This window comes from Pseudorca crassidens, chromosome 19 (assembly GCF_039906515.1).
Source record: "Pseudorca crassidens isolate mPseCra1 chromosome 19, mPseCra1.hap1, whole genome shotgun sequence".
In the NCBI taxonomy this organism is placed as follows: domain Eukaryota; kingdom Metazoa; phylum Chordata; class Mammalia; order Artiodactyla; family Delphinidae; genus Pseudorca; species Pseudorca crassidens.
The window spans coordinates 23,395,652-23,420,930 of NC_090314.1; the positions used below are offsets into that span (position 1 = coordinate 23,395,652).

The 25,279-nt window shown below is 38.4% G+C and overlaps 1 protein-coding gene, 1 long non-coding RNA gene, 1 other non-coding gene and 1 pseudogene across 3 annotated transcripts in view; 3 read left to right on the top strand and 1 right to left on the bottom strand.

Moving 5' to 3' along the window:
* Positions 1-59: 59 nt before the first annotated feature.
* Positions 60-25,279, top strand: part of LOC137212952 (uncharacterized) — a 44,944-nt gene continuing 19,724 nt past the window's right edge. The window contains exons 1-2 of the long non-coding RNA XR_010937728.1: positions 60-193; positions 11,934-12,171. This is a non-coding gene — a long non-coding RNA (uncharacterized lncRNA). The remainder of the gene's footprint in view (positions 194-11,933; positions 12,172-25,279) is intronic.
* Positions 11,166-11,569, top strand: LOC137211904 (small ribosomal subunit protein uS8-like; annotated as a pseudogene).
* Positions 12,167-25,279, bottom strand: part of SLFN12 (schlafen family member 12) — a 34,216-nt gene continuing 21,103 nt past the window's right edge. The window contains exons 4-5 of the mRNA XM_067717163.1: positions 18,111-23,039; positions 12,167-13,074 (exon numbers count right to left, since the gene is read on the bottom strand). Of these exons, the coding sequence (XP_067573264.1) occupies positions 22,459-23,039 (581 nt within the window). The 3' untranslated portion in view covers positions 12,167-13,074; positions 18,111-22,458. The remainder of the gene's footprint in view (positions 13,075-18,110; positions 23,040-25,279) is intronic.
* On the top strand, positions 18,103-18,266 carry LOC137213674 (U1 spliceosomal RNA). Its single transcript, XR_010938302.1, has one exon. It is a non-coding gene; the product is annotated as a U1 spliceosomal RNA (small nuclear RNA).

The window sequence follows — 25,279 nt, forward strand, 5'->3', positions numbered from 1 at the left end:
GGCGTCGGGGTCGACGTCTGGCTCAAAGTCCGGGTCGACGTCGGGGTCAAAGTCCGCGTCGGCGGGCGGGAGCTGGGGCTGGAGCTGGGGCTGGAGCTGGTGCGGGAGAGGGAGCGGGAACCCCGGGCCCAGCTGCTTGAGCGCTTCCCCCACTGACTTCCAATGTATTTTCTATACCCCTTACTCTCCTCAGGTACTCCAGTTATGTGTGTATAAGGCAACTTGACTTTGTTCTACACCTCACTGATGTTCTGTGCTTAAAATATGTTTTCTGTGCTGTTTCTGTTGCTACGTCTTCAAGTTACTAATGTTTTCTTCTGCATGCATTGTCTAATGTGTCGTTAATCACATTCACTATATTTTTCACCTCAGATAGTTTCATCTTCTAGTCTTTCTCTAGAAGCTTGATTTGGATTCTCTTTTAATATTTTCCGTGTTTCTATTTAACATGTTTAATTTTTCTTCTAGTTTCTTGAACATATGGAATACAGTTAAAACGTATATTTTAATGTTGTAGTCTCTTAATTATATATCTATGTTAATTCTGAGTCAATTTCAAATGGTTGGGCTTCCCTGGTGGCACAGTGGTTAAGAATCCGCCTGCCAATGCAGGGGGCACAGGTTCGAGCCCTGGTCTAGGAACATCCCACATGCTGCGGAGCAACTAAGCCTGAGCGCCACAGCTACAGAGCCTGCGCTCTAGAGCCCGCCGGCGAGCCACAGCTACTGAAGCTCTGGCACCTAGAGCCCATGCTCCATAACAAGAGAAGCCACCGCAATGAGAAGCCCGCTGACCACAACGAAGAGTAGCCCCCTGCTCACCGCAACTAGAGAAAGCCTGGGCACAGCAAAGAATACCCAACGCAGCCAAAAATAAATAAATTAATAAATTTTTAAAAGTTATTTAAAAAATTTCAAGTGGTTATTTTCCTCTTAATAGTTGGTATTTTCCAGCTCCTTTGCAGACATGGTAATTAAAATTTTTTTTAACTTTTAATTAAAAAAATTTAAAAATCGTTTTAATTTTTTAAATTAAAAAAATTAAAACTTTTTAATTTTTAAAAATTAAAAAAAATTAATTTATTTATTAAAAACATTTTTTTGGCCATGCACATGCCACGTGGCCTGAAGGATCTTAGTTCCCTGACCAGGGATGGAATCCATGCCCCCTGCAGTGGAAGTGTGGAGTCTTAACCACTGGACTGCCAGGGAAGTCCCACATGGTAATTTTTTGTTGGATGCTAGACATTGTGAGTTTTACCACTTTGGGTGCTGAATGTTTTTGTATTCTTATAAGTACTCATGAGCTTTGTTCTGAGACATGGTTAAGTTAATTGGAAATAGTTTGATCCTTTTGGATCTTGTTTTTAAGCTTTGTACACAGGACCAGAGCAGCATTTAGTCTAGGGTTCACTTTTTGCACCTACTGAGGCAAAACTCGTCTGAGTACTCTACCTAATGCCTTGTGAATTTTGATGTCTTTCACTCTGGTTGGTAGGAGCAGATACTATTTCTGGCCCTATGTGAGCTCTAAGGCTTGTTCCCTCTAATACTTTGGGGTGAATATTTCTCCATTCTCAAGTGTTTCCTCACAGGCATAAGCTGATAAGTATTCAGCTGAGTACTCAAAAAGAATGCTTTGCAGATTTTAGAATTTTCTGTCTATGAAACTCTGTCCTCTTTGGTATTCTGCCTTACAATCTCTAGTTTTCTTGCCCTCCCTAGGGTCCCAACTCTGTATTCACCTCATGGAGACTGCCAAACTGTACCTGAGTTTTCACTCTCTGAACTATAGCCTAGAAACTTTCTGCAGGCAGTAAGCTGGGGCAGTGACCTCCACCTCATTAGTTTCCCATATCTCAGGGATCACAGTCCTAATTTCCAGTGTCTTGAGACCTGTTGTTTCATATATTTTGTCTGATTTTGCAGTTGTTTCAGAAGGGAGAGTAGAAAGTGGTCACTGTTACTCCATCTTGACCAGAAGCATCTAAGAAGACAATGAAGCAAGAAATTCTTTCTTAGGGAAAGAAATTTTAGCTTAAAAATAATAAACCTAGGCAAAATATTATTCTAGTACAAAGGCAGCTCATGGATTTTTTTGAACATGAAAGAATTCTATAAATACAAGACCCCTGATTCATTCTTGAAGAAAAATTATTCAGCGAGGAAATCCAGCTAAGCAGGCAATATGTGAAAATAAAGGATAATGGTAACTGGACTTTAAATCCATTAACATGTATATAATTAAGATATATAGGAATTATGACTATATAGGAATTATGGAAAAGAATGTTATAAACCTTGACAAAGTAAAAATATTTTTATATCAGATAGATTTTTTGTTTCAAGCAACAAAAGCAGGCTCTGGATAATTTAAACAAACAACAATAAAAACTTTTACTGGAATCATGAGGGAGGACCACTCACAGAATCAGAAGACATGCTGACTATATAGGCCTTAGAGAAGATAGGTACCTGAGAGGTTCCAAGGATCTAGATCACAGGTGTCAATTGGCTCCAATCATTTTCTTTACTTGGTTTATAAAGGTCAAATTATAGTCAGAGACTCGTATTTGTCTAGCTTGGATACCGTACTCAACTCTTAACTAGCATAGGGAAAACATCTTGGTTGAAAATCTCCGAAAGACTTGATGTAAAGTGGTTAGTTTGGTTAGTTCCCCAAAAGAATATCAGTTACTAAAGTAGGGTGGGAGGATGTTTGTTAGATCAAAACAACAGATACCCATTACAGTAATTAACAAAAGTAAGGGGATGGTAGGGGTAGTGAGGAAGTTTGACTGCTAATGTCATTTTTCATGGCAAGAAGTTGCTGGATGCTAATACATATTTCAAAATAACTTTAAAATGATTCCAAACATTTTAAACACTTCTGCAATTTAGTTATTTTAATATTGGATAACTCTTTCAGTAATTAAAAGTTCTTGGGCTAAAAAAAATTATATTCAGTAATTGTGTCTTCAATTTTATTAGTTGCTTTTTCTTCAGTTAAGTTCAAGCTAATTAAATGTAAAAATAATTTCAAAATAGTATGTGTAATATACTAATAGTATGTGTAATAGTATGTGTAATATACTAATACTATGTGTAATAGTATGTGTAATATAGTTCCATTTAACATAACTAATAGTATGTGTAATATAGTTCCATTTAACATAACTAATTCTGTCTAGCTGTTTTTATACTTTATCAGATGTATTTAAAAAACAGCTCTGTGGAATTTAATATTGAATGTTTTTGGTTGCTTGGATTATGCGTGATTTGTTGCTTCCTTTTATCTTTCAGTATTACTGGAATTAATTCTATTGAGTTTGTACCTTTGTGTAAAGACCTTGAAGGTCACATGTTGGAATCTCTCTCTCAAAAGAAAATTTATAGAAATAGTGAAAAAGATATTTTAAAACATTACTATATACATAGTCACGCTCAAAAACAAGAAAAGCACCTCTTCATGGACCAAAAACTATGAGGCATTTGTACAAGTAGGAAAAAGTGAGGTAAACCATAGTAAAAAACAGAGGCTGCCACCACCTCAGGGCCAGGACAACCACTGTTGCAAAGCCAAGATTGAATCCCCCCCAGCCAGAAACTGTTACCCTGAGGCTGAGGCCAAATCCAATTTTCACCCACTTGGCCAGACCAAGGCCTAGAACTAAAATCCCATACTTCAGGGTTTCTCAGTGATGGCACTATTGGCAGTTTGGGCTGGATAATTCTTTGCTGTGAGGGGCTTTCCTGGGGATCATAAGATGTTTAGCAGCAAATCCTTCCGTCCCCAGTTGTGACAAGTAAAAATATCTCCAAATATTGCTAAATGTCCCCAGGGTGTGTGTGCAAAATCACCACCATCATACCTCCTTAGACTAAAAGAGTTTCCAGAATAGTGGGCAGGATATATAAGGCAAACATGTAACACACTGTAGTAAAGATTCAGAACAGTAAAGATTTTTTTTAATCCTAAAGAGAAAAAAGTTTAGATAGTCTACAAAAAGAAGAATAAATTTGACAATAACTATTTCATGAGCAAGATTAGATGCAAAAAGAATATGGGCTGTATGATCAAAGTACTGTGGAAAAACAACTTTGAACTTAGACTTCTCTCCCTGATCAAACTATCATTAAGGTTGAGGGCAAAATAAATAAATTTTCAGACTTGCAACGACTAGGGATTAAAAAAAAATCAATCATAGCCCATCCCCTAAAGAATCACTGAATAGTGTCCTTCTATGAGAGAAAAATGACCTAAGAAGAAAGCAGCTGTTTCAAGAAAGAAGGGTAAACAAATGCATCAGTAAAATATAAGGTTAATCTGTATGTATTATTTTCTAATTGTCAGATAATTCAGTAGCCTTCATATATGCAAACTACATCTCTTAGAAGGTATAGGAAAGGAAAAAAAGTCCTATTGTAATTCCAACAAAAAAGATAAAGTAAGAAAATCTGTGACAGGAAATGTCAAGCCTATATGAATAAAACTATAAGACAAAACTGAAGGAACTTCCCTGGTGGTGCAGTGATTAAGAATCCACCTGTCAATTCAGGGGACACAGGTTCGATCCCTGGTCCAGGAAGATCCCACATGCCGTGGAGCAACTAAGCCTGTGAGCCACAACTACTGAGTCCGTGTGCCACAACTACTGAAGCCTGCACGCCCTAGAGCTTGTGCACCGCAACTGCTGAGCCCATGCGCTGCAACTACTGAAGCCTGCGTGCTCTAGAGCCTGTGTGCTGCAACTACTGAGCCCATGTGCTGCAACTACTGAAGCCCACGCACCTAGAGCCTGTGCTCCGAAACAAGAGAAGCCACCGCAATGAGAAGCCCATGCACCACAACAAAGAGTAGCCCCCACTTGCCACAACTAGAGAAAGCCCCCGCGCAGCAACGAAGACCCAGTGCGCCAAAAAAACAAAAAACAAAAAAACTGAAGAAGCCAAAAGAGAACTTGTACAGATAAAGAGTAGACTGTTTGTTTTAAATTAAATTATTTTATTTTATTTATTTTTGGCTGTGTTGGGTCTTTGTTGCTGTGCGCAGGCTTCTCTCGTTGCAGCGAGTGGGGGCTACTCTTCATTGTGGTGCGCAGGCTTCTCATTGCGGTGGCTTCTCTTGTTGCAGAACACAGGCTCTAGGCACGCAGGCTTCAGTTGTTGTGGCTCATGGGCTTTAGAGCACAGGCTCAGTAGTTGTGGTGCCCGGGCTTAGTTGCTCAGTGGCATGTGGGATCTTCCCAGACTAGGGCTTGAACATGTGTCCCCTGCATTGGCATGTGGATTCTTAACCACTGCACCACCAGGGAAGCCCAAGAGTAGAGTGTTTTGGATAAGAAAACTCAAAATCATAAATGTATCCATTTTCACTAAGTTAATCTATAAATTCAATGTCATCCCAATAAAAATACTGACACAACTTTTTCCAAAGCATCAAAGTTTTTTTAAACTTCATTGAAAAATCAAAAGCAAGATTATCTAGGAAAAATCTAAAAAGGAAAAAGCTGAGGGTAATTAGCATGGCCAAGTATTAAAACATATTGTAAAGCTACAATAATTAAAACAACATGGTTCTGCTGTGTGGCAGGTCAATGGGTTGCACTAGAATGTCCAAAAATAAATTCAAATATGTCTGGGAATATTACATATATTAAAGGTGGCATTCATATTACTTGGAAAAAAGATGGATTATTCAATAAATGATGTTGAATGACTTGAGTACCTATCTGAAAAAAATTAAGCTTGGACCATACATCACAGTTGACACCAAAATAAATTCCAAATGGATGCAATACTTAAATGTAAAACTATTGAATCATGGAAGTACATGGAGAAAAAGTAGGACATTTATTTTTTTATAATCCCAGCATACGGAAGGCCTAAATATGGCCCTCAATCAGAAACCAGGAAAGAAAATAATGATTTTTTTAAAAACAGAAGTATCTTTATAGCAAAAACACTATAAAAGGATCAAGAAATGAACAACACACTTTGAATATATTTGCAACAAAAATCGAAGAGAATAGTTAACTCCTTTTTAATATAAATTTATTATTTATTTTTGGCTGCATTGGGTCTTTGTTGCTGCATGTGGGCTTTCTCTAGTTGTGGCGAGCTGGGGCTACTCTTCGTTGTGGTGCGCGGGCTTCTCATTGAGGTGGCTTCTTATTGTGAAGCACGGGCTCTAGGCGCATGGGCTTCAGTAGTTGTGGCACATGGGCTCAGCAGTTGTGGCTCACAGGCTCTAGAGTGCAAGCTCAGCAGTTGTAGCGCACAGGCTTAGTTGCTCCGCGGCATGTGGGATCTTCCCGGACCAGGGCTCGAACCTGTGTCCCCCGCATTGGCAGGCAGATTTTTAACCACTGTGCCACCAGGGAAGTCCCAAAGACAATAGTTAACTCCTAATTGTAAAAAAAATTTCTACAAATCTAAGAGAAAAAAAAATAACATCCCCAAAGAAAAATGGCCAAAGATGTGAACAGGCAGAAGAACACAGAAAAGGAATTTAACATAGTTCCTAAATTTATGGAAACTTTGGTTATGATATAGAATCATCAGTTAAAAACTACAACAAGATATCACTCTTTTTCACTTATTAGATTGACAGAATCATTAAGTTCAAACTTAATTGTTTTACCATTTGGTAGGGAAAAAGCACTTTTGTATATTGTCATAAAGTAGTACAATTTCTATCAACAACAATCTGGCAGTAGCTATCGAAATTTTAAATGCGCATATCCCTTTACCTAGCAATTCCTCTTTTAGGAATTTATTCTACATATATGGTTAAACGTGTTTGAAATGACTTCTGTGCAGGTAACTGAATTTCACTTTATATCTAATAGCAGAAGACTACAAAATAGTAAATATCCACCCAAAAGGGTTGAATAACTTAATGACATATCAACATATTGTAATACTATGAAGCCATAAAAGAATAGAGCTCTCTATGCATATTGATGTGGGACCATCTTTATTTATTTAATTTTTTAACATCTTTATTGGAGTATAATTGCTTTACAATGGTGTGTTAGTTTCTGCTTTATAACAAAGTGAATCAGTTATACATATACATATGTTCCCATATCTCTTCACTCTTGCGTCTCCCTCCCTCCCACCCATCTAGGTGGTCACAAAGCACGGAGCTGATCTCCCTGTGCTATGCGGCTGCTTCCCACTAGCTATCTATTTTACGTTTAGTAGTGTATATATGTCCATGCCACTCTCTCACTTTGTCACAGCTTACCCTTCCCCCTCCCCATATCCTCAAGTCCATGCTCTAGTAGGTCTGTGTCTTTATTCCTGTCTTGCCCTTAGGTTCTTCATGACCTTTTTTTTTTTTCTTAGATTCCATATATATGTGTTAGCATATGGTATTTGTTCTTCTCTTTCTGACTTACCTCACTCTGTATGACAGACTCTAGGCCCATCCACCTCACTACAAATAACTCAATTTCGGTTTTTTTTATGGCTGAGTAATATTCCATTGTATATATGTGCCACATCTTCTTTATCCATTCATCTGTTGATGGACACTTAGGTTGCTTCTGTGTCCTGGCTATTGTAAATAGAGATGCAATGAACATTGGTGTGCATGTGTCTTTTTGAATTATGGTTTTCTCAGGGTATATGCCCAGTAGTGGGATTGCTGGGTCATATGGTAGCTCTATTTTTAGTTTTTTAAGGAACCTCCATACTGTTCTCCATAGTGGCTGTATCAATTTACATTTCCACCAACAGTGCAGGATGGTTCCCTTTTCTCCACATCCTCTCCAGCATTTATTGTTTGTAGATTTTTTGATAATAGCCATTCTGACCGGTGTGAGATGATACCTCATTGTAGTTTTGATTTGCATTTCTCTAATGATTAATGATGTCGATCATTCTTTCATGTGTTTGTTGGCAATCTGTATATCTTCTTTGGAGAAATGTCTGTTTAGATCTTCTGCCTCTTTTTGGATTGGCTTGTTTGTTTTTTTGTTATTGAGCTGCATGAGCTGCTTGTAAATTTTGGAGATTAATCCTTTGTCAGTTGCTTCATTTGCAAATATTTTCTCCCATTCTGAGGGTTGTCTTTTTGTCTTATGATTTCCTTTGCTGTGCAAAAGCTTTTAAGTTTCATTAGGTCCCATTTGTTTATTTTTGTTTTTATTTCCATTTCTCTAGGAGGTAAGTCAAAAAGGATCTTGCTGTGATTTATGTCATAGAGTGTTCTGCCTATGTTTTCCTCTAAGAGTTTGATAGTGACTGGCCTTACATTTAGGTCTTTAATCCATTTTGAGTTTATTTTTGTGTATGGTGTTAGGGAGTGTTCTAATTTCATACTTTGACATGTACCTGTCCAGTTTTCCCAGCATCACTTATTGAAGAGGCTGTCTTTTCTCCACTGTATATTCTTGCCTCCTTTATCAAAGATAAGGTGACCATATGTGCATGGGTTTATCTCTGGGCTTTGTATCCTGTTCCATTGATCTATATTTCTGTTTTTGTGCCAGTACCATACTGTCTTGATTACTGTAGCTTTGTAGTATAGGATGTGGGACCATCTTTAAGGTATACTGTATGGCGAACAAAGCAACATGCAGAAAAAAGTCTATCTTTTGCTTGTAGAATTGATATAAGGATGTGCTTGCAAATGCATTAAATATCTTTGGAAGTATCCTTAAAAAAATTGCAGTAGCATTTGGCTCCAGGGAAGGGCAAATGAGTGTCAGGGGAACACAGATGTGAAAAAGACAGCTTTTGCTTTTTATGACTTTTGCATTTTGTGTAATGTAATAATTTGGGGCATTTACTGATATGATTTTGTCATGTATGTATGTCTTTACGTGTTGATGTAACAGTTTTATGAATTACTTTCTTAGTTTTCTATCATCCTGTATCCTGGGATAAGTCCCTCATGATCAAAATGAATAATGATGCATGAGGAATGGGGAGGAGTAAAATTTGAAAATCACAGAAAGTAAAAACATATATATATATATATATATATATATATATATATATATATATATATACACAATGACTCTTTGCCATCTAGGATTTATGTGTTAAGATTTTTTCATATTTGCTTTAAGCTTTTGTTTAAATAAAAGAAATAACATACCTTAGCAAAATCTGAACTCCTCTTTCTTCTCTTCCCCACCCAATTTCTCTCCCTTCTCTCCAGCAGCAAAAACCATCATGACTTCGGTGGGTATCCTTTCAGGCTACCTGTTAATAGTTTACACACACACACACACACACACACACACACACACACACACGCACACGGTGGCATCATCATCAGGAGTGGCATAGGATGAAGTAAAGTTGGAGGGCAAGGCATTGGGGTGACTATGGCTTTTAGTTTCTATGGCAACAACAGTAATTACAAAGACTGTAGAGTAAATTGCCTTTTTCTGATAGCTCTAGGAAGGATAGACAATGAAAAATTGAGATTGAGAGCAAAACTATCCCACTGAGGAGATCCACGGAAAACAAAAAAGCCTTGGAGCGGTCACTCATCCCATATAATTTTCAGGGTAGATATGGCTGAGCACCATGCCAAGGGCCTGACCGGTAGGGTTGTTGAGTTAAATGCTGATTAACTCTACAATCGCACCAAATCTCTTCCACTAAGGGAAGGGCACTGGTGTGGAAGGACATCTTGGTTGCTTCCAAGATTTGGCAGTTATGAATAAAGCTTCCATATAAACATCTGTGTGTAGGTCTTTCTGTGGACATAAGTTTTGAACCTCTTTGGGTAAAAACCAAGAAGTGAATTACAGCACTGTTCACTGCCCACTACAAAGAGGGAAGCTCCATGTTTGGTTGGTTTCTCTGAATTTCAGACATGCAGCTCTAATCTACTTTCTGGCAACCAGTAAGGCTGCCAGAGGACAGTACTCTGTAGCAGGTCCAAAGTGAGAATGCCCAGCCATTTTAACATGATGACCCAGCAGACCCAATGGGAATGGAAGGTTCTGTAGAAGACAGAGTTCTGAAGAAAGCCTCTAACAAGCCCCAATAACAAGATGTGTTGTGAACATCTTCCATTTGTCCCTCTGGGATCCATTCTCCATCCTGTTCTGGACCCTGGGAGGCTGACTGGATGACATTAATAGGCTCCCTTGCCAGCTAAATTCTGGTTGATTTAACCCATAGGGACAATGACTGAAAATTAGCAGGAGGGAGGAGAGTAAAGCGAGGCTTTTAAAAAAGGACAGCCCATTTTACAACCATATTATCACTTTTCGTGCTTTGCCATTCTTTGTACTCCTTTGTTCACAGATTCCAGTTTACATCTGCCACGGGATTCCCAGCACCTAGAACAGCTAGTTTCACACACAGGCAGACTTTCTTCTTAGTCAGGGGGCCTTCCAATCAGTTATCCTTCAGAATATACAGCTGTGTTTCCATACTGGAAACACATGCTGGAGAGAGCATAAGATTCTGTACAATAGTTGTCTCAGCCATGCTTGGAGTGATCTCAAACGTGACCTTCCTTCCCAAGTTCGAAAACCAGACGACACTGTCCAACCTGATGTGCTCATCCAGCCCCTCAGCTGCCTTGTTGCTCTGGACTACACCCTTTGCTTCCTCATTTCTTTAAGGAGCTTCATCTGCTGTGCTTATTAAAACACAAACCCCTTGCAGGGAGTGATCCTTTTTAAAAAAGAACTGGCATAGCTCTGCCACATGGGTCTCCTCATGTTCCAAATACAATTCGCTCTAATCTCTAAAGTGCCATCCACACCCTGAGTCCAGGAAACCCCCAGAAAGTCAGGAGGGATGTTAGGTGGAGAATTTCCTCTGACGTCCTGCACTGCTCTTTGCAGGTACTTGGCTTTTGGATCTCATTGCAAACCACTCTGGTGTATTCTCTTCCTGAATGCTAGGTTAAGAAGTGGGGAGGCCCCTGTAATCCAAGTGGTGCAAATTTACAGAAAGTAGTCCAAGAAAACCAAAAAAATATTCCTGGGCAATTCTTTGTCCTTTTAGTGATTGTTTTCCTCATAGTAGTCTCTGTTGTCAGTGTGGAAATTCTTAGCTTCATCAACCATGATATGTTGCATCTTTTCAAACTTAACTTTTTCATGAAGCTTTTCTGAGCTATTGCCTGGTAGATGTTTACTTGCTATTACAAATGTAAGACACAGCTCCTTTCGCCATCTTTCCATGCTGCCATAATGGTGCACATAAATGTCCTGGCTGATGCTCTCAACAGTATCAACAATGCCGAAAAGAGAGGCAGATGCCAGGTTCTTATTAGGCTGTGCTCCAAAGTCATCGTCAGGTTTCTAACTGTGACAATGAAGCGTGGTTACTTTGGCGAATCTGAAATCACCGATGATCACAGGGATGGGAAGATTGCTGTGAACCTCACAGGCAGGCTAAATAAGTGTGGTGTGATCAGCCCCAGATTTGATGTGCGACTCAAAGATCTAGAAAAATGGCAGTATAAGCTGCTCCTGTCCTGTCAGTTTGGTTTCATTGTACTGACAACCTCAGCTGGCATGACGGACCATAAGAAGCAAGACGAAAACACACAGGAGGGAAAATCCTTTGATTCTTTTTCTAGGGATGTAATGCATATGTGCAAATAAAATGCCTCAGAGGAAAAAAAATGTAAGACACAAATGTATGTTTTCCTAATGAAATAATGAAAGCAGATTATTTTTTTAAATTCTTTTAAAATTGAAGTATAGTTTATTTACAATATTTTATTAGTTTCATGTGTTCAATATAGAAATTTAATTTTTATAGATTATACTCCATTTAAATATATTACAAAATAATGCCTATATTTCTCTGTGCTGTACAATATATCCTTGTTGCTTATTTATTTCATACATAGTAGTTTGGACATCTTAATCCCATACCCCTATCTTGCCCCTCCACCCTCCCTCTCCCCACTAGTAACCACTAGTTTGTTCTCTATACAGTAAGTGCCCTGCATACGAACCTTCAAGTTGTGAACTTTCAAAGATGCCAACATATGTTCCATCAGTGTCAGGCATGAGTGAAATTGCAGCTTGCCCTCCGTCTCCTGTTGCTGACGAACCTTCAGCTCTACGATCTCCCACCTCCTCTCCCTCCTCCAGTCAGCAGCTCTTCTTGCCTGTTCACTTGATGACAGCCCCTGTATGCCAGCTGTTATACTGTACTACTGTACTTTTCAAGGTACTGTATTGTAAGGTTAAGTTTTTTTCTTTATCTTTTGTGTTTGTTTTATTCTGTATTATTTGTGTGAAAAGTATTATAAACCTATTACAGTACAGTATTATATAGCTGATTGTGTTTGTTGGGTACCTAGGCTAACTTTGCTGGACTTACAAACAAATTGGACTTAAGAACGTGCTCTCGGAACGGAACTCATCTGTATGTAGGGGACTTACTGTATCTGTTTTTGTTTTGTGATATACATTCGTTTGTTTTATTTCTTAGATTCTACATATAAGTGATAACAGAGTATCTGTCTTTCTCTAACTTATTTCACTAATCATAACACCCTCTAGGTCCATCCATGTTGGTGTAAATGGCAGAATTTCATTCTTTTTTATGGCTGAGTAGTATTCCATTATGTATACATATACCACATCTTCTTTATCCATTCATCTACTGATGGACACTTAGGTTGTTTCACATCTTGGCTGTTGTAAATAATGCTGCTATGAACACTGGGATGCATGTATCTTTTTGAATTAGTGTTTTTGTCTTCTTTGGATATATACCCAAGAGTGGAATTGCTGGGTCATACAGTAGCTCTATTTTTAGTTTTTTGAGAAACTGCCATACTGTTTTACACAATGACTGCACCAATTTACATCCCCACCAACAATGCATGAGGGTTCCCTTTTCTCCTTGTCAGCATTTGTTATTTGTAGTAGATTTCTTGATGACAGCTATTATGACAGGTGTAAGGTGATATCTCATTGTGGTTTTTATTTACATTTCTATAATGATTAGTGATGTTGAGAATCTTTTCATGTGCCTATTAGCCATCTCTATGTCGTCTTTGGAAAAATGTCTATTCAGGTCTTCTGCCCTGAAATTAATTTTTACACCTCTTTGGTCTCCTTAAACCTGGAAGAGAGGAAGAAAAGCATAGAGTTCAGCTGGATACTTCTTAGGTACCTATGATATATCAAGATGGCCCGTGAGCAGTTGGACACAATAAAAATATTTTGGCAGAAACTAACACACCATCGTAAATTAATTATACTCCAATAGAGACGTTAAAAAAATATTTTGAGCTCAGATAAAAATTACAGCTTTTTTCCATTAAAATGTAATCAAATGAGTGTATTGGTTATCACTACAAAAATTTAATTATTTTCTGAAATACTGCTATAGTGCACAAAAGAGGTATGCAGTAATAAAGGAGTAGCATATGGCAAACCAACTGTTCCATTGAGAACAGCTAGAAAAGGCAGTTATAATACATAAAACATCTGTCTGAAGGCATTATAAAGCTGAGGTAACCAACTTTGCTTTAGACAAATTAGAGATCTGCCAAAAAAAATCAGAGATAAACAAAACTGTCAAAACTTTCCTTGAGTAGCTAAGTCGCTGACTGGATTAAGATAATCAACTGCTATTCTATCTGCCTTGCAAAGGAGAGTGTGTATCCTCTTGAGAGGAAGACAGTATCATCTAGATCTTCTATACTTTTTTTCATACAGTGTCTAGCATTTAATTGAAAATTACCTGGCATGCCAAAATATAGGACTTTATGGCTGAAGACCAAGAAGAAAAAAAACATACTCTATAAATAGACCAAAGTTAAGCCAAATAATGGAACTATCAGACAAGGACTGAAAAAGGGCTATTATTTATGTGCTTAAGAAAAGAGAGGAAAAGAGAGAGACAGAGAGATGGAAAAAACCATCAAACAATTGAATCGATAGAAAGACTCCAGTAGGAATTCTAGAATTGACTGATATGATAACTGAAATTAGACATGTAATAGATAGGTTTAATAGGAAATTAGACACAGCAAAAGAGAGAATTAGTGAACTATAAAGCTAATGAAAAATATTTAGATTGAAGCATATACAGAGAAAAAGAAGAGTGAAAATTCACATAAAAAATAGTCACATTGTACACAGCGAAAACATCAGATGTATACATAACATATCTTAGAGAGATGTGAGCATGTATAAGGGTGATCTTTTCTTTAAGAGATAGTGCTTGAAAAATTCCAAGCTGACAAGACAAAAAAAAATGCACTTATGACATTATGTGAATCCCAAGAAGGATGAATGGAAACAAAAATATACATAGGCGTAGCATATCAAACTGTTAAACATCAAAGACAATGAAAAAAATCTTAAAATAAGACAAAGAAAAAAGGGCACATTACCTTCAAAGTAGTAACAGAATATATTCTGTTGACTTTAAAAAAATTTTTATTTTATATCGGAGCATAGTTGGTTAACAATGTTATGTTAGTTTCAGGTGTACAGCAAAGTAATTCAGTTATACATATACATGTATCTATTCTTTTTATTCTGTTGACTTTTTACAATTTAGATATAATTGGCATATAAAATTATATTAGCATCTGGTATACAACACAGTGATGAGATATTTCTGTATACTGCAAAATGACCACGACAATAATTCTAGTTGACATCAATCACCATATATTGTTATGACATTTTTTTCTTGCGTTGAAAACTTTTAAGATTTATTCTCTTAGCAACCTTCCAATGTACAATACAGTATTACTTAGCACAGTCACTCTGCTGTACATAATATCCCCATAATTTATGCATCTTACAGCTGGAATTTTGTACTTTTTAACCTCCTTTATCCATTCTGCACCTCCACCCCACCCCTATTCTTTGTATTCGTGAGCTTGGGAATTTTTTTCTTTGGTTGTTTTTTTTGATTTTAGATTCCACATATAAGTGAGATCATACAGTATTTGTCTTTCTCTGTTTGACTTATTTTGCTTAACATTATGCCCTCAAAGTCCACCCATATTGTCAAAAATGGCCAGATTTCCTTCTTTTTCTATGGCTGAATAATGTTCCATTGTGTGTGTGTATATGTGTGTGTGTGTGTGTGTCTAATGAATATACAGAATATATGGACATGTGTTTCTTCCATATCTTGGCTATTGTAAATAATGCTACAATAAACATAGAGGTGCATGTATTTTGAGTTAGGGTTTTTGTTTTCTTCAGATAAATACCCAGAAGTGGACTTGCTGGGTCATATGGTAGTTCTACTTTTAATTTCTTGAGTAACTCCCATACTATTTTCCATACTGGTTGCACAAATTATATTCCCACCAACAGTGCACAGGGGTTCCCTTTCCTTTAATCCTCACTAACACTTGTTATTTCTTGTCTTTTTGATGACAGCCATTCTAACAGGTGTGAGGTGATATCTCACTGTGGTTTTGATTTTCATTTCCCTGAGGATTAGTGATGTTAAGCACTTTTTCATGTACTTTTTGGCTATCTGTATGTCTTCTTTAGAAAAATGTTTATTCAGATCCTGTGCCTATTTTAAAATTATATTATTTGTTTTGTTTTGTTATTGAGTTGTATGAGTTCTTTATATACTTTGGATATTAACCCCTCATCAGACACATGATTTGCAAACATGTTCTCCCATTTGGTATGTTGCTTTTTAATTCTGTTGATGGTTTCCTTTACTGTGCAGGAGCTTTTTAGTTTGACGTAGTCTCATTTATTTATTTTTGCTTTTGTTGCCTTTGCTTTTTGTGTCAATCCAAAAAAAAAAACATCACCAAGACAGATGTCAAGAAGCTTACCACCTATGTTTTCTTCTAGGAGTTTTATCATTTCAGGTCTAATGTTCAAGTTTCTGATCCATTTTGAGTAACTTTGTGTATAAGTGTAAGATATAGATCAATGGAACAAGATAGAAATCCCAGAAATAAACCCATGCACTTATGGTCAATTAATCTATGACAAAGGAGGTAAGAATATAAAATGGAGAGGGACTTTCCTGGTGGTCCAGTGGCAAAGAATCCACCTTCCAATGCAGGGGACTCGCGTTCTACCCCTGGTCGGGGAGCTAAGATCCCACACGCCCCAGGATAACTAAGCTCTCACGCCACAACTACTGAGCTCACGCGCCTCAACAAGAGAGCCTGTGTGCGGCAAACTACAGAGCCCACGTGCCCTGGAGCCCACGTGCCACAACTAGAGAAGAGAAAACCCGTGCACCACAACTAGAAAAGCCCACGCACCACAACAAAGAACCTGTGCCACAACAAAGATCCCATGTGCTGCAACTAAGACCCAATGCAGCCAAAAAAATAAATTAATAAATGTATTTTTAAAAAAGAATATAAAATGGAGAAAAGACTATCTCTTCAATAAGTGGTGCTGGGAAAACTAAACAGCTACATATAAAAGAATGAAATTAGAACATTCTCTATCACCATTTACAAAAATAAACTCAAAATGGATTAAAGACCTAAATTTAAGACTAGAAACCATAAAACTCCTAGAAGAAAACATAGGCAGAACACTCTTTGACATAAGTCGTAGCAATATATTTTTTTGGACCTGTCTCCTAAAGCAAAGGAAATGAAAGCAAAATTAAACAAATGGGACCTAGTGAAACTTAAAAGCTTTTGCACAGCAAAGGAAACCATTGACAAAATGAAAAGACAACCTACTGAATAGGAGAAAAGATTTGCAAATGATACGACTGATAAGGGGTTAGTATCCAAAATACTAAAATAGCTTATACAACATAACATCAAAAAACCAAGCAACCTGATTTAAAAATGGGCAGACGACCTGAATAGACATTTTCCCAAAGAAGTCATACAGATGGCCAACAGGCACATGAAAAGATGTTCAACATTGTTAACCATCAGAGAACTGCAAATTAAAATGCAAATGAGATATTATCACCTCATACAGTCAGAATGGCTACTATCAAAAAGAACACAAATAAAAAATGTGGGGCTTCCCTGGTGGCGCAGTAGTTAAGAATCCACCTGCCAATGCAGGGGACACGGGTTCGAGCCCTGGTCCGGGAAGATCCCACAGGCCGTGGAGCTACTAAATCCGTGTGCCACAACTACTGAGCCTGTGCTCCAGAGCCCACGAGCCACAACTCCTGAAGCCTGGGCGCCTAGAGCCTGTGCTCTGCAACACGAGAAGCCACCGCAATGAGAAGCCCGCACGCCGCAACTAAGAGTAGCCCCCGCTTACCGCAACTAGAGAAAGCCCGCGCACAGCAACAAAGACCCAACGCAACCCAAAATAAATAAATTTTTAAAAAAATGTTGAGCTTCCCTGGTGGTGCAGTGGTTGAGAGTCCGCCTGTCGATGCAGGGCACACGGGTTCGTGCCCCAGTCCGGGAAGATCCCACATGCCGCGGAGCGGGGGGACCCGTGAGCCATGGCCGCTGAGCCTGCGCATCCGGAGCCTGTGCTCCGCAATGGGAGAGGCCACAACAGTGAGAGGCCCGCGTACTGCAAAAAAAAAAATGTTGGTAAGGGTGTGGAAAACAGTATGGAGCTTTCTCAAAAAAATAAAAAGAGAACTACAATATCACCCAGCAAGTCCACTCTTGGGTATATATCCAAAAAATGAAAACACTAATTTGAAAAGACATATGCATCCCAATGTTCATAGCAGCATTATTTATAATTGCCAAGATATAGAAGCAACCTAAGTGTCCATCAACAATGAATGGATAAAGAAGATGTGGTATATATATATACAATGGAATACTACTTAGCCATAAAAAGAATGAAATTTTGCCTTTTGCAGCAACATGGATCAACTTAGAGGGTATTATGCTTAGTGAAATAAGTCAGACAGAGAAAGACAAATACTGTACGATATCACTTATATGTAGAACCTAAAATATAAAACAAACTAGTGAGTATAACCAAAAAGAAACAGACTCACAGATACAGAGAACAAACTAGTGGTTACCAGTAGGGAGAAGGAAGTGGGAAGGGGAAAAATAAGCGTAGGGGATTAAGAGGTACAAACTACTATGTATAAAATAAATAGGCTACAAGGATATACTGTACAACGCAGGAATATAGCCAATATTTTAGAATAACTATAAATGAAGTATAACCTTTAAAAATTGTGAATCACATACTTACCTGGCAGGGGAGATAGCATGATCACGAAGGTGGTTTTCCCAGGGTAAGGCTTATCTATTGCACTCTGGATGTGCTGACCCCTGCGATTTCCCCAAATGTGGGAAACTCGACTGCATAATTTGTGGTAGTGGGGGATGGCACTCGTGTTTTCCCCTGGTCTTTGTAGGTTTTGAAAAACAGACGTCTGGGACTTCCCTGGTGGTCCAGTGGTTAAGACTCTGCGCTTCCACTGTAGAGGTCACGGGTTCCATCTTTGGACCGGTAACTAAGATGCCACATGCCGTGTGGCATGGCCAAAAACAAAAAACAAAAAAAACCCGTGAATCACTGCACTGTATACCTGAAACTTAAATGAAATCAACTGTACTTACATACATACAAAAAATTTTAAAATAATTATTGATGGGTTTGCATTTAGTACTATTTTGTTCATTGTTTCCTGCTGTTTTGTAGTTCCTCTGTTTCTTTTTTCTTCTCTCACTCACTTGCTTTGTGATTTGATGATTTTCTGTAGTAGTATGCTTAGATTCTTATCCCTTTATCTTTTGTGTATCTACTATAGGTTTTTGCTTTGTGGTTACTGTGAAGCTTACCTGTAACAAGTTATAATGGTCTATTCTACATTGATAACAACTTAAGTTTGAACACATTCTAAAGCTCTAGATTTTTACTCTCCCCTACACCTATGTTGTTTTTGAAGTCACAATTTGCATCTTTTTATCCTGTGTATCCCTTAACAAATTATTGTAGTTATAGTTATTTTTTACCACTTTTGTCTTTTAACCTTCATACTAGCTTTACAAGTGATTAACCACCACCTTTATAACAGATTATCCTGAATTTTACTATATATTTACTTTTACCAGTGAGATTTATACTTTCATGTTTTCCTATTACAGATCTTCCTTGACTTATGATGGATTTATGTCCCAATAAACTCATCGTTAAGCTGAAAATATTTTAAGTCAAAACTGCATGTAATACAAGTAACCTACTGAACATCATAGCTCAGCCTAGCCTACCTTAAATGAGCCAGAACACTTACATTAGCCTACAGTTAGGCAAAGTCACCTAACACAAAGCTTACTTTTATATTAAAATGTTGAATATCTCATATAATTTATTGACCACTGTACTGAAAGTGAAAACCAGAATGGTCATATGGATACTCACCATTAAGGTACAGAGCTGAAAGCACAGTAGGCCTGAAGAATGTTTGAAGCATTGAACTAAAATGAATTGCTGGATGATATGGAGGCTACAGAGACAGGGTCATCAATTTCTCTCCTGATGAGGCTTGAGAATAGCTGGTAGAAGGCATTGGGGCATCTATACTTGCTAATGGTTTAGCAGGCATAGTGTTATTCAGGAAGCTTTCAAGTTTTGACTGTACAGTTTGTTTCTTCTTTTCATTACATATTTCTCTACAGCAAATAAGAGTATCCTGTATCTGCCTGTTAGCTCTTGAGAACCTCTTGTAATTGATGTCCATCTCTTCTAATATCCATACGCCCCTGCTCATAGTAGTAAATGTTTCTGCCAGTTTCTTTGCTATGAACTTTCTTGGTGCCTTGGGTATAACTTCTTCTTCCTCTGCCTCAACTTCTTTACTTTTTTTTTTTTAAGTCTTTATTGAATTTGTTGCAATATTGCTTCTGTTTTATGTTTTGGTTTTTTTGGCTGCGAGGCATGTGGGATCTTAACTCCCCAGCCAGGGATCGAGCCCACACCCCCTACTTTGGAAGGTGAAGTCTTAACCACTGGACTACCAGGGAAGTCCCCCAACTTTTAAACTTTTTTTCCTCCAGTTTGATCAGCTCCTCATTGGAAAGCTCTTCAGCCTTGAGGCCAACAAGCTCATGAATATCCTCTTCATCAACGTCCAACTCTAGCTGTTTCTCAAGCACTAGTATCTTGTTACTTACTATTTCATCAACAGCAGAATCTTTTGAATGTGTTCACATATGTCTTCACGCATTGCTGTGTGACTTCTTTCCATGCTACAGCAATGCTCTGGATAGCATTTAGAATGTGAAAACTTTTCCAGATCTCTCAGAGCATTTGGCCAGATTCAGCCAGTTCAAAAGCGTATGCAAACATTTGGCATAAATAGGGTGCTCTGAATGTAGCTATTGCACCTTGGTCCATTGACTATATGAGTACCGTTGTGATCAGCAGCAAATACACAACCTTTACATCATGTCAGTGACATGACATGGATGCATTGGAGCATTGTCTAAGATCAGAAGAATCTTGAATTGAATGTTTTGCCTACAACATTCTCTTGCGTGCACAATAAAACTGTTCAAAAACCTGTTTTCAAACAATGCTAATGTCATCCAGGCTTTCCTGTTATGGCAACAATAAATGGGAAGTATATGCTTTCTCATATTCCTGAATGCTCTAGGGTTCTCCAAGTGGTAGATTAAGAAAAGCTCTAATTTGAACCTTGCAACATTTCTACCCCAAAGTGGCATTATATAGTCTTTGAATGCCTTGAATCCTGGCATTGTCTCGGACTTCTGATGAATGTATGTATGCTCTGGCATACGCTTTCAGAACAAACTACTTTCATTGACCTTACATACGTGTTCTGGCAAATATTTCTCATCCACAATTATCCTATGCAGTTCTTCCTTAAACGCTGTGGTACCTTTAGTATCAGCAACCTGATGCCTCACCACTGACGTTCATGTTATGAAAATTACGATGCCTTTTGAAACGTTGGAATCACCCACACCTCGCTATAAACATTTGCATATATGTAAGATCATCAGCATGCTCTTTTGTAGTTTTTACAAGTTTTAAAAAATATTTATTTGTTTATTTTTATTTGGTTGTGCTGGGTCTTAGTAGTGGCAGGCAGGCTCCTTAGTTGTGGTTCAGGCTCCTTAGTTGCAGCTACTGGCTCCTTAGTTGTGACATGCGAACTCTTAGTTGCAACATGCATGTGGGATCTAGTTCCCTGACCAGGGATCAAATGGGGGGGCCCTGCATTGGAAGCACGGAGTCTTAACCACTGCGCCACCAGGGAAGTCCCAGCATGCTCTTTCAGTGTATGGAAAAAACTTATTGCCTTAGCCTAGATCCTCAGTAGGCTAAGTGGTATGCACTTCTGTATCTGGTATTCCACTCTAGTGTCGATAAATTTTTTCATATCATCAATTAGCCCAGCTAATTTCTTCATGAAGACAGTGGATGTAACTGATGCTGGCAATTTCATTGCATCACTGATTCGCTTATCCTTTAAGATGGTCGAGATCATCGATTGCAAAAGTCCTAACTCACATGTGATGGCCATTACTGGCTTTCTACTTTCATGCAGGGCAATTATCTTGAGTTTCAACTCAAGAGTAATTGCCTTCCTGTTCTTCTCATCAGAAGCAGGAAGCAACACAATATACTATAGAGTATCGGTTGTTTAACCCTCATGATCGCATGGCTGATGGGGAGTTGTGGCTCACTGCCACTGCCCAGCATCATAAGAGAATATCATATCGCATGTGACTAGCTTAGGAAAAGATCAAAATTCAAAATTTGAAGTATGGTTTCTACTGAATGCGAATCGCTTTTGCACCATCATAAAGTCAAAAAACCCTAAGTCGAACCATCTTAAGACAGAGACCATCTGTACTAATTAGCACCCTTTCATTTCAGCTTAAACAAGACCCTTTCACATTTCTTGTACCACCAGTCTAGTGGTGATGAACTCCTTTATCTTTTGCCTGTCTGGAAAACTCTGTATCACCTTCAATTCCGAATGTTAAAATGACGATTCTGCTGAGTTCTTAAGGGTACCAGCTGAGCAATTCAACAAGCCCTAACTCCTCCAAGTGAATAGTGTAAAAGTCATCCAAGAAAATGCAGAGAATTTTGCAGGATGGGTAATAAATTTTGCCTCTTCTTCATTTCCATTATAAATACTCTGAATGTCATCAATCATAATCTTTTCTAAGTTATAAAGGTTTTCTGGGTCTATCCTGGGAATTTCCGTTGTTGTTGTTATTAAAAATAAAAGTATTGCCATTTTTCCCAACTTAAAAGTGGAAGGCAATTTATCCATAAACTATGCATGGAGTAAATAACAAACTGTGCACAGCATAATTAACAAATTTATTTTCTTAATAACTCTTAAGCAACACCTATGAAGACCATTTAGGAAGAAATAAATGAAGACTAAATTTGATTTTCCAAGGTCCCATCATGTTGTCTTCCTTGCAAAGCTTTTCAGAGGCATATTTTCCAGAATTTGAGAACACCATTGACTATATAATGAAAAACATCTTTGTAGCTTGGTCTACTTTCCATGGTTCAGGTGAGCCTTAGACAATATTTAAACATCCTTTTTTCATTCCTCTGAAAGTAATCCATACTGATTATCTGAGAGGTGTTGAGAAATCTCAGAGTCAAATTGGTCATTCAAAGGTCTGAGCCTCTTCAAGACTATAAAAAGGGCCTTCTTCAAGTCACTCATTGTTTGAGTGGTTATAAGAGTGTAGGACTTAGGGTAAATTGCAGATAAGCTTGAGTCATGAAGAAGTCTTATATTGCCTTCAGTCAATGTAGAAGATTCTTCACTCCAATAGATCTTTGTCATGACACACACTTTCCCACTGTAACCACCAATTTTTACCAGTTTCTTCTTTAAAGTTAAGGCAGTTTGTATAGAATAACCTTTTAATTCCTTATTCAGTTCCCTGAGGAAGGTGTATAAGACTGGTGGACGGTCCTGGGCAATTAGAAGTGCATCACAGATGACTTTCTGGTTCTCTTGCAAGCCCAGATCCAAAGACCAGCTCTTAGAAAAGATCAATGTACCTTGACGAACGGAGCCTATTTCATTATGTATTAACTGTGCAAGTCCTTTGTGTTGTGAGAACAGTTTCTCATAAAGGATTTCTGGAACATATGTCACCTTTTCTGATGGCACTAGATATGAAAATAATTATAATAAAATTTTAAACACTGGAAGCTTCCAATTCCAACCATGGCAAAGTAGCTTGTACCAGACCAACCCTCCCACCAAAAACAACTATAAAAGTTGTATAAAATATATAAAACAGAAATTTAAAGAATTGGAGAGCAACCATTACAAGCAGGACTTAAAGGGTTACAATCTTTGATGGAGAGGAAGCACAGGAAGTACTGCCACAATCATCCCAGCTTTTTGTCTAAGGATATTTTCCATATCATGTCATGGGTGAATAGAGCCCAAGCAAAAACATCAGTTTTACTAGGCTGAATTAAAAGAGGTTGGAATTCACGGCTACCAGAGGATCTGGAATTTGAGTGGGAAAATCTCAGAGAGGATGAAACTGCAGAGAAGCAGCCAAAATCTACATACAATTTTTTTTCAATTCACTGGCAAATACAGGGTGAGATGCTGGAAACCCAGAAGAAAGTATCAACTGGGAGGCTAAAGAGCTGAACCTGAATTTCATCAACCTCATGGTGATGGCGGACTTAGACTGGAATTCAAGTCCCTTCAAAGTGGAGGGCCTGGGGTAAACACCCCAGACTTTAAGCTGAGATTCAAGAAGAGCCATGACCTAATAGTAAAGGCAAAATTTAAAGATATTATCCCTAGAAAAGCATAAAACCAATCTTCAAAAAAAAATCAGGGTTATCACTGGTACTCTATCTACCTGACAAAACAAAGTATAATCCTCTTTGGAGGAATGTAACACCTTCCAAAGCCTCTATAATTTGCCATCCATGGTATAATAAGAAAATTCAGAGATATGATAAAAATCAGGACAAACTACCAAAAAAAAAACCAAGAGAAAAAATAGATACGAGAAAAAGACTGACAAGTGATTCAGGTATTAGAATTTATCAAAAAGGGACTTAAAGACCAAGAGGACAGAACAGGAGGCTCCAGACTCTCCCTCCACCTGTGGATGCAACAAACAAACAGCTACATGTGGATCAATTCCCTCTGAGAAAAATCTAGAAACTAGTTGAGAGACTCCTGCACATTGGGTGACTGAGAAAATAACCACATTGAAATGGGTAGGAAAAGTTGAGACACAGCCTTGCCATAAACTTCACCCCTAGCACAGCACCATACAGTCAGGAGGGTACCCTCAAATCCTAGCTTCGCCCTAAGGAGCAAAAGGTTTGGACCACACATCTAGTACCCCATCAATTATGGCTGCTACCCAAGAGACTGGCTTCTAACTTGCCTATCTCTGAGAGCTGATGAAGCCCAGCATTCACTAGTCTCCTGGGCCCAGAGCACTTCCAGTGGTTCTTCCTTTTGGCTCAGTAGAGAGCAAGCAGACAATAAAGTCAGTTCCCAGCTTCTCTCTGGAAGAAGAGAAGAGTTAGGGCACATCTAGTGCCCTAACTTTCGTACCTGCTGTCTGAGAGTCTGTCCAGGGAGCTGATGGAGAAAGCAATCATTAGTCCCTTGGGAGTTTGAATGGGCATGTGGATACCTCCTGTTACTCTTCCCCTGACCCACTCCAGTTATAAAGCCAAGTCTCCGATTCTCCCTAAAAGGAGTTGGAATGCACATCTAGCTCCCAAAACATTCCAGTTGCTACCAGAGGGACTGACTTCTAACCCATCCTTCTCTGAGAGCTGACAGGTCCTGGCATTCACTAGGTTCTGGAGGGCAACAGAGAGCAAAGCAACAGTTTGAAGGAGCACACAGTCTGAACTAGTAAGCAGGTATTTGTCAAGAGCAAGTGGGTGATAAACTCCATCTCTCAACTTCTCCCTAAGAGAGGAGGAATTGGGACACACATCTAGTGCTTCAACTTTTCTGGCTGCAACTTGAGGCACTGGCTTCTATCTTGCCTGAATCAGGGCACTGATAGGACTTGGCTTACGATAGTCTTCTGGGGAACACTAAGAACAAAGACAGCATCTAAAATGAGCACAAAGCTTTGAGAGGTACCCAGAATCTCTGGCTGAACTGATTAGTGAGTTCATCTCCTACATGAGGTCAGTCTGTGAAAACTGGAAGAAGTGGCTGTTTTATATAATGTGCAGAAACCAACACAGAGTCAAGAAAAAAGAAGAAACAGGGGAATATGTTCAAAATTAAAGGACAAGATTAATCTCTAGAAATCTTTTCTTAATGAAGTGGAGCTACATGATTTACCCAAAAGAGAATTCAAAATAATGGCCTTAATGATGTTTTCTTAGGTCACGAAAGCAAT